The following is a 9,938-nucleotide window of genomic DNA, read 5'->3' on the forward strand; positions in this document are numbered from 1 at the left end:
TGGGTGACAATGATGTGCTAACAGATTCACTAACTATAACAGATCTACTCCCACGGTGCACAATGTGCATGGTTGGGGGGAGACTGTGTTTGGTGGTGGAGGCGGGGGGTAGAGAAGAAATGTATGCATTCCACTCTGTTTTGCTGTGAATATAAAGCTGCTCTAAGAAATAAAGTTTACTAATTTAAAAAAATAATAAAAATAATAAAAAAATGTTCTTGCTAGGAACTGAATTGCATCCCCCACAAAACGCGTATGTTGAAATCCGAACCCTCAATATGGTGTTATTTGGAGATGCTCCTTTGAGAGAGAGTTAGGTGCGAAAGAGGTCATGATGTGATTAGTATCCTTATAAGAAAAGACACCAGAGATCTTGCTCATTCTCTCTCTCATACATTTCCTTTTTTTTTTTTTTCAAAGGTAAGCTCTATGTCCAATGTGGGGCTTGAACTCACGACCTCAAGAACAAAAGTCACATGCTCCACTGACTGAGTCAGGCAAGTGGCCCCTACATTTCCATTTTTTTTTTAAGATTTTATTTATTTATTTGACAGAGAGAGATCACAAGTAGGCAGAGAGGCAGGCAGAGAGAGAGAGAGGAGGAAGCAGGCTCCCCGCTGAGCAGAGAGTCCGATGCAGGGCTCGATCCCAGGACCCCGAGATCATGACCTGAGCTGAAGGCAGAAGCTTTAACCCACTGAGCCACCCAGGTGCCCCTACATTTCCAGTTTTTAATTCAACATACAAATAGTTTACTTATTTTATAGCTAGAAACTGTCTAGAATAATAGTCTGAAAAAATAAAAAAGGCATTTTATGAAACCAGCATAATATGAAGGCTAGAACAACAAAAATATGGCTCTGTGCCGCTCATAAAACATGAGTTCAAAAAACACCTGATGACCAGTTAGAAATGAGAAGTGAAAAATTCAGTCTTACAGATTTTATTCCCAATATGCCACTCAAATGATGTAGATACTGTTTATCGTATCAGAGAAGGCACGTTTAGAAAGCATCACGTGAAGCTACCAAAACCCGATGCTATTCGTCTGACTTTGAGAAAGGCTTTCTAAAATAACCCGTTGTTCATAAAGTCATGGATGCTCCTAGTCCAAATGGGCTGACTGTCACAAGAGGTAGTAATGAAGGTCATTTCTCAGACAACACAGCCCTGCGCAGCCAAAGCCGTACAGTCAACACAAACCTTGTGTTCAGATGGATGGATTGACTTACACACACACACACTTCAACGGAAACATTTAAATCTAATTTCTTGATAACCTGTAACAGAATTTGGGCTAGCGAAGCTTATCACAAAATAAAACCAACCTCGAGGTCTTCAGAGAGGAGAGAGGAATGGGTTGCCTTTTGAGCCATTTCCTGAAGCTGTAGCTGAGTCTTCTGAAGAACCGCCTGGCATTCAATTTGATTCGATTCAAGGATTTTTACCTTCTTTGTGAGTGACCTGATTATTTCAGTTCTTTTATGTAGTTCACCTGAGGGAAATGTCATCGATGACTACCTTTTGATCAGACTGGAAGCTAAAATGCATTTTCAAACACACAATTAAAAGGTTAAGTGTGCTAAATAATTTTTTAAAGGATAATTCTTTCTTAAGAATGTATTATGGAATGCACCATACTGGACCCTAGCCAAGAAACAGAAGAGTCAGCAACCCTGCCCCTGGATGTCACTTCCTAAGCACGATGTCTCCAATTCTCACCTTCCCAACCACCGTCTGCTAATCATTTGCCTGCTTTTTAATTACAGTGTTGCCACCTATGACCACATCCCTTAAAAGTTCGATTTTAGCCATATATAATTGGGACCATACTCTATGAGTTCTTCCATTGATTCACTCACATTGTTGTACGTGACTGGTATTTGTGCACTGATGTTACTACATGATACCCCATTATAGGACTACGCCAAAATGTATTTACTACCACTGGTGGTCACTTGGGTTGTTTCCACTTTGCAGCTGTTATGAACAACACTGCTCTGAATATTCTTATACGTGTATCTTGGTGCATGTTTGCAAGTTTCTCTAGAGGCTTGCTACTCCAATGGGGTCCTTGACCCAGCAGCATTGACATTACCTGGTTAATCTGTCAGAAAAGCAGACTCAGGCCCCAGACCTGTTGTATCAGAATCTACATAGTAAGATCCTTAGGTCAATCACATGTACTCTGAACTGTGCATATATTCCTAGAAGTGGAAATCCTGGGCCATGACTAGGTGTAACTTTAACTTTACAGGATACTGTCAAATGATTTTCCAAAGTAGCTGTACCAACTGACACTCCCACCAGCAGGGAGAGTCTTCCCTTGGCTCTACAACACCCGCTACCTTTACATATACCTGGTAATTTTTGCCAGTGTGAAGCGTAAATGGTAGCTCATTGTGGTTTTAATTTGCATTTCCCCACTTATAATGAGAATGAGAATCTTTTTTCTAAGTAGGCTCCATGCTGGGCTTGGAGCTCCAACACAGGGCTTGAACTCATGACCCTGGCATCAAGACCTGAGGTGAAATGAAGAGTCAGATATTGGGGCGCCTGGGTGGCTCAGTGGGTAAGCCGCTGCCTTCGGCTCAGGTCATGATCTCAGGGTCCTGGGATTGAGTCCCGCATTGGGCTCTCTGCTCAGCAGGGAGCCTGCTTCCCTCTCTCTCTGCCTGCCTCTCCATCTACTTGTGATTTCTCTCTGTCAAATAAATAAATAAAATCTAAAAAAAAAAAAAAAAGTCAGATGTTTAACCAACTCAGCCACCCAGGCGCCCCTCAAGTTTCTTATTTTAAAACCAGATACTGTTGGCTATGTGCAATGTGATCTTCATTCTTAAACACATTTGTATAAGGTATTACATCTAATGCGACCGAATCAAATATGATGTGAATATGTGTGTGGCTGGGTATGGTCAGAGGAAAATCAAATGATCATCAAAGAAATGGAAAACTATGCATATTTAGATGGTCACGTTTACCTAGATGTCCAACAACAGATGAATGGATAAACAAGATATGGCAGACAGTCAGGTTTATAGAATCCTTTGGGTAACAGAAGATAATAAAGGAGGTGCAATGTAGTTATCTATTAAACAGATCTAAAGTTTCCCCTTCTGATACTTATGTCTGGTATTGATGTAGTATCACTAGAACATTCAGACCTTAGGGCAAAACTGATGGGATGACAAAATTAAAATATGGTACAAAGAAGATTTTTGTAAACCATTTTTAAGACTGCTATATTTTTAAGACTATTTTAGATACTTAAGATCAAGTTCAATACCAAAAATTTAAAATCTTTCTATCAGTTCAACAGAAATGGATAGTCCCATGGCATCTTTATTCATATTCTAGCTCAAAACTAATTTATTTTTCTTTTAAAAAGATTATTTTTTAAAAAGATTATTTATTTATTTGAGAGAGAGAGCATGAGAGGGGAGAAGTCAGGGAGAGACAGACTCCCTGCTGAGCAGGGAGCCCCATGTGGGACTTAATCCTACAACTCCGGGATTATGACCTGAGCTGAAGGCAGCTGCTTATCAACTGAGCCACACAGGTGCCCTCAAAACTAATTTCGTTCAGATTCACTCTTTTTTTTTTTTTAAAGATTTATTTATTTTACAGAGAGAGAGAGAGAGAGATCACAAGCAGGCAGAGACAGAGGGGGAAGCAGGCTCCCTGCTGCGCAGAGAGCTCCATGTGGGGCTCGATCCCAGGACCCTGGGATCATGACCTGAGCTGAAGGCAGATGCTTAACCCACTGAGCCACCCAGGCGCACCTCAGATTCACTCTTGAGCTCACTCCATACCCTTTCTACATTTAAGCTGTCTGCCCAACTTTAATTCACATTGTGTTTGTTCAACTCTGAGTGTTCATAAAGGCCTCCTACCTTCAATTAAACTAAACTCTAGGGCAGCAGGGACTGTGTTGAGATATTCTTTCTTTCTCTTATCTTTCCTGTGAGCCCCCTTTTTTCCCCTAACATATTTAATATTTAAGTACATTTGTGTCTTGGGTGCCAGGGTGGCAGTTGGTTGAGCATCTGACTCTTGATTTCGGCTCAGGTCATAATCCTGGGGTCCTGAGACTGAGCCCCATGTCGGGCTCCCTGCTCAGTAAGGAGTCTGCCTAAGGATTCTCTCCCTCTCCCTCTGCCCCCTCCCTGCTCGTATGTGTGCTCACTCACTTTCTCAAATAAAAATATTTATTGTAAAATAAATACATTTGTGTCTAACCCATGAGTCCTTTGAATTGGCTGGCATATAGAAGTGTGTAACAGATACTGCTTATATATTTCTGACCCTCTAATTTGCTGCAACGTTCTTCCAAAGTCAACACTTTCTGCCGATCCTCTTCCCATGAAAGAAGTTGTCTCTGATGTACTGTAACCATATCATTGAGCTCTTTATCACGATCTTTTAATTCTCCAATAAGCAGCTGCAGCTCTTTCCGTTGTTTCTCGATAGTGGAAATCTCAACTTCTGACCCGATGTTCTAAGCAAAGAAAGTGGTTTTACATCAAAATAAAACTAATCAATAACATAAGTCAACTGAGGCATTTTTTCCAAATAATTTTATCTTCTTTTGCTGCCAATTCAAGGCAGTTAAATTATTTTTTATTCACTGATTATAACATGGCATCAAAATTGCGTAGATTTAAAACAAGTTCTTGCCTACTGTGCACTCTGCCTCTATAATTTCCTGTCATACCACACATGCCATTCTTAAAAAGTGGGACCGTTTGTAAAACCTTAGCTTATCACAAATAAACTCATTTTGGCATTTTGGTCTTTGCTGTCAACCCATTCCTTGTATTAACAATATTACCCCACACTTTGCCCCAGCAATTCCGGATCAATCAAGTAAAGGAAAACATGAAATAATTACTGTTTGAACATAAATAAGTCTCATAACATCTAACACATAATCAATCTACCAAGAACAATGTAATACTGTGATCAGTCCAAACTCAACACACCCATTTATATAGGAAAATTTTCAAACCTACACAGAAGACAAGGGAACTATACAATAAACTCTCTTATGTTCAGTACCTTAGTTCTACCATTATCAAGATTCTGTCACGTTTCAATTTTTCCTTTCTCTTTTTGTTGTTAAAAAGAACTCTCACATATTTTGGCATACATCTCTAAAAATGAACACTTTTTATATCACCATGATGCCATTTCACACCTAATAAAAGTATCTACAGTGATTCCCTTTATGCATATGTCATTTTTAGTCTTTATTTATTTTTAAAGATTTTATTCATTTATTTGACAGACAGCGATCACAAGTAGGCAGAGAGGCAGGCAGAGAGACAGAGGAGGAAGCAGCCTCCCTGCTAAGCAGAGAGCCTGATGCAGGGCTGGATCCCCGGACCCTGGGATCATGACCTGAGCTGAAGGGAGAGGTTTAACCCACTGAGCCACCCAGGCGCCCAGCATGTCATTTTAACTAGATCGTGAAGTTGGTCTGACCTCAGTGTGAATCCAGAATTTACCACTTTAGCGGCTCTATAACATTGCACAAGTTACTTAAGCTCTCTAAGCCTTGGTTTCCTCACCTTTAAAATGGTAATAACGACACTTGATCTTCTTAGTTGTGTGGATTAAGCAAGATAAATTGTGTAAAGCACTCCACATTACCTGGCACAGCGTAAGCACTCAACAAACATTAGCTATCTTTTTTTTTAAGGAAATGTAAGGAAATATAAGGAAAATAAGGAAACATACCATTATATTTTTTAAGGAAAAATTTTAGATAACAACTTAAACACGTGAAGGGATACATAGTTTTTCCAAATAGCTATTATTAAGATTGTGAAGCACATTTTGAAATATGGTACTGCTCCTTAGCCAAGAAACAAAGAACTGAAAGTGTTACTTGAAGAATTTTATCTTAAAAATAGTAGTTAAAAGGAGCACCTGGGTGGCTTAGTGGGTTAAGCCTCTGCCTTCAACTGGGGTCATGATCTCAGGGTCCTGGGACTGGCTGGAATGGGCTCAAAACTGGGTGGGGAGCCTGCTTCTCCCTCTCTCTGCCTGCCTCTCTGCCTACTTGTGATTTCTCTCTGTGTAATAAGTACATAAAATCTTAAAAAAAATAAATAAATAAAATAGTAGTTAAAAGTTCACCAGAGGCCCAGGTATATCATTACTACTTTCTGGAAAATAGGATTTGAAAATAAATAATGACAAATGAATCACAGTTACTCACTAGTAAGCACAAAAAACGGAATTTGGGTCAAGTGATATCAAATCGCAAGATTTAAATTCTGGTCTTTGATAAACCATTCATTAATTCACTGGACAAATCCTTGCTGAGCGCCAAGTGGTTGGGGATGCAGTAATGAGCGGGGGGGCAAAGAGCACAAGTTCTGGCATAGGAAAACCGGCAACACGTCCAACGTGCAAAAAAAAAAAAAAAAAAAGAGAGAGAGAAATTTAAAAAAAAGTGCATTTCACCGTATTGATGAATGCCAAGCTCACTTTTCATCGTACACTCATAAATGCAAAGCTCGTTTTCAACCCTTTTTGGGAAAACGGAGTCACGAGCGTGCTCCGCCCCTGGCAGGTTACTATGGAGGAAATTCAGGCCCGGAGCGAGGCGGCGCCGAGAAAAGCCCCCTCCAAACGCCCGGGAGTCGTTACCAAGGGAGCACCTAGTTACTCGCCGCCCGTCTCGGCGCCTGGGCCGAACGTCGCTCCTGCTAAGGGCAGGGTGCAGACGCTCCGTTTCTCCTCTTCGCACAGTGTATCGTTTTCCATTTTAAGGAGAAACCGTTCCTTAAAAACCACCCGGGTTCGGCCAGAGTGCTCCCCGTCCCACGAGGCTCGCTGTCCGCTCGCTCCCGGACGCGCCGGCGGAGACGCGGAGCCCGCGGCGGCCGCTCACCTGGCGCCCGGCGAGGAAGGTCGCCGAAGGGTTCATGGGTGCTTCCTCCGCCCTCGGAGAAAGTCGGTGAGCGCAGGGTCACCTTACAAACGCCATAGGCGCTCCTGCCCGGAGCGGGGGGCGAGCCCCGAACCCCGGAGCCCCGCGCCCTCGGCCAGTCGGAGCAAGCACCCAAACCGCCCGCCCAGAGGAACGCGCCCGCCGGCCCCGCTACGGCGTCGCCGAGGGGCCAACCCCGGCTCTCGCGAGACCTCAGGTGCGCCGTCCTGGCCCTCGCGCGGGCCGGTCCGGGGGCTGCAGGCTCTGGGAAGGTGTATCTGCGGTAGCGAGGTCCACCAGCCACGGTCAGCAAAGAAACGGTTCTTCACCGCTACCCAGCGAACCGGGGCTTAAATTAAAGGCCGCTCCTGCCCGTCACCCCAGTTTATGACGGCTGACCTGCTCACTTCTCTCCCGGTCTCGTCGGCGGGCACTGAGAACGGTGCCTGGCCATTCACACGAACGCCTGGACGGACGCAGACGCCAGCCCCGGGAGTCAGATGCTGGCCAGCCAGCAGACAGCTCGAAACGAACCAACAGATGGCCGGGAGAGGGCGATTTTTTAAAATTTAATTTTATTTTTTGATTTTTTTTTTTTTTGGGCTTTTGATGAATCTTTTGAATAGCAATGGGCACTTAGACACTTGGTCGTGACAAAATCCACCACATTCTGGGGTGAATCTTTTTTCTCGTGTTATCTCATAGTCACCCTTCTTCCTTTCACTTGTTATACAGGAACTCGACTAAAAAAATGAAACTTAACTACATTCAACCCCTGATTGCCCACCCCCTACCATTTAACCCATAACCTGGCATTAGTGGCAAGACAGATTACCAAATACGGTGTGATAGTGTTTCACCTTTACTTTGATTATGAATGAGCAAAGCATGTCCTTGTGTTCATAAAGGACAATCTCAAAAAAGGAAAAACATGTTTTGAGGCTTTACTGATTTGAGTGGCATTTGCCTACTTAGGATAGGACTCTTGAGAACCAAGACAATGTCTAAGATCTAAAATCAGGAAATTCAATCCTGACTAGTTAAAGGCATCCTATCAGTTAATGACTGTACAGTTAAGTCTTGGTGGAATGAGAAAGTTAAAAAGGAATGTGGTTGAATATCAACTTTCCAGTTAAGGCGCATTTCAATTCAGGTTTCCCAAATTCCACCATTGTTAAAATGTGGTCTTTTTCTACCAGGCAACCACATGCCTAAAACTCTCTAAAAATATGTATACAGGGGTGCCTGGCAAACTGGGTGATCTCAGCGCCTATTCTTGATCTCAGGGTCCTGAGTTCAAGTCCCACATCAGGTGTAGAGATTACTTAAAGATATAATCTAAGGGGTGCCTGGGTGGCTTAGTTAAGAGCCTGACTTTGGGCCATGATCTCAGGTTCCTGGGACAGAGCTCCCTGCTCATCCGGGAGTCCACTTGTTCCTCTGCCTCTCCCTCACACTACCCCATGCACTTTCAAATAAATAAAATATTTCAAATACATAATCTTAAGAAGTACGTGTACAGACAAAGTAGTAAGAAATGAGGCTCATTTTATGGGATTATCGTCGGTGAGTAAATAGAATGTGGTGAGAATACAGTGACTAGTTGCATATCAAAAACCTCAGTATTTTAAGTTCACTCACTCCCACAGGTTTTCTTTAAAACAGAAAAGAGGGACTCCTGGGTGGCCTAATCAGCTGAGCATCCCACTCCTGATTTTGGCTCAGGTCATTTTCTCAGGGTCATGAGATCCAGACCCACCTACGGCTGTGCACTGGCAATGGAACCTGCTTTTAGGATTCTCTCTTCCTCTGCCGCTCCCCTCCTCAAAAAAGTAAATAAGTAAATAAATAAATAAATAAAACAGAAATGACCTTTGAAGTTTTCTTTTAAAAATACATAAAATGTTTTACAAAATCTCCAAGAAGGGATACCTGGGTGGCTCAGTTAGGAGTCTGCCTTTGGCTAAGGTCATGATTCCAGGGTCCTGGATTCATGCCCCACATTGGGCTCAACCTCAACGGAGGGCGTGCTTCTCCCTCTCCCCCTTCTGCTGTTAAGCGCTGACACTGTCAAATATATCAATCTTAAAAAGAAAAAAAAAAAAAACTCCAAGCATTATACTGCTTCTGAATTTACACTTGGTCTGATGAACTAAACAGACTCATTCCTATCTTCCTACTTATTTCCTAAGTAATTTAAAAAATAACAAAACCAGGATATAAATGATAGACTTCATCTTTAAAATTGCAATTTATCAGTTTTTTAACTAAGAGCAAGAAAGCTATCGAGGTTTTGTTGTTGTTGTTTTTGTTTTTTAAGATTTATTTATGGGGTGCCTGAGTGGCACAGTCAGGTAACCATCTGACTCTTGGTTTTGGCTCAGGTAAAATCTGAGGTCAGATCTGACCCCAGTTCAGGATCCTGAGATGGAGCCCTTTAACAGGATATGCACTCAGCACAGAGTCAGCTTGGTACTCTCTAAAATAAACAGATTTAGAGAGAGAGCAGGAGTAGGAGGGACAGAAGAGCAGAGGGCAGGGAGAGAAATCAAGCCAACTTGGCGCTGAACGCAGAGACTGATGTGGGGCTGGATCTAAGGACCCTGAGATCATGACCTGAGCCAAAACCAAGCACCTTTACCATATATTTTATCTTTTTTTTTTTTTAAAGATTTTATTGATTTATTTGACAGAGATCACAAGTAGGCAGAGAGGCAAGCAGAGAGAAAGGGGCGGGGAGCAGGCTGCCTGCCGAGCAGAGAGCCCCATGTGGGGCTCAATCCCAGGACCCTGATATCATGACCTGAGCCAAAGGCAGAGGCTTAACCCACTGAGCCACCCAGGCGCCCCTCATGTATTTTATCTTAAGCAACAGCTGATTTACTGAGGCGTCTATGTAGTAACTAAAATGGAATGTAAAATCACTTGTCAGTATCTATTTTTTTAAGGGAAAATACTGCATATCAAAGCTGGGTTTGCATTTAAGTTGCCAGCT

At 42.6% G+C, this 9,938-nt stretch overlaps 1 protein-coding gene across 8 annotated transcripts in view; it reads right to left on the reverse strand.

Annotated features, from left to right (window-relative positions):
* CCDC62 (coiled-coil domain containing 62) overlaps positions 1–7,133 on the reverse strand; it is a 44,064-nt gene extending 36,931 nt beyond the window's left edge. For 4 of the 8 annotated variants that reach the window (XM_045073622.1, XM_045073620.1, XM_045073618.1 and 1 more), the window contains exons 1-3: positions 6,905–7,132; positions 4,243–4,501; positions 1,329–1,495 (exon numbers count right to left, since the gene is read on the reverse strand). In XM_045073622.1, coding sequence (XP_044929557.1) covers positions 1,329–1,495; positions 4,243–4,501; positions 6,905–6,940 — 462 coding nt within the window. In that variant the 5' untranslated portion in view covers positions 6,941–7,132. Of the gene's footprint in view, positions 1–1,328; positions 1,496–4,242; positions 4,502–6,226; positions 6,387–6,498; positions 6,874–6,904 lie in introns of those variants that run through there. The other 4 variants (XM_045073624.1, XM_045073621.1, XM_045073619.1 and 1 more) reach the window with 4 other exon arrangements.
* Positions 7,134–9,938: the final 2,805 nt, after the last annotated feature.

The sequence above is a fragment of the Mustela putorius genome, unplaced genomic scaffold (genome assembly GCF_011764305.1).
Source record: "Mustela putorius furo isolate JIRA1106 unplaced genomic scaffold, ASM1176430v1.1 tig00537248_pilon_pilon_pilon, whole genome shotgun sequence".
Taxonomy (NCBI): domain Eukaryota; kingdom Metazoa; phylum Chordata; class Mammalia; order Carnivora; family Mustelidae; genus Mustela; species Mustela putorius.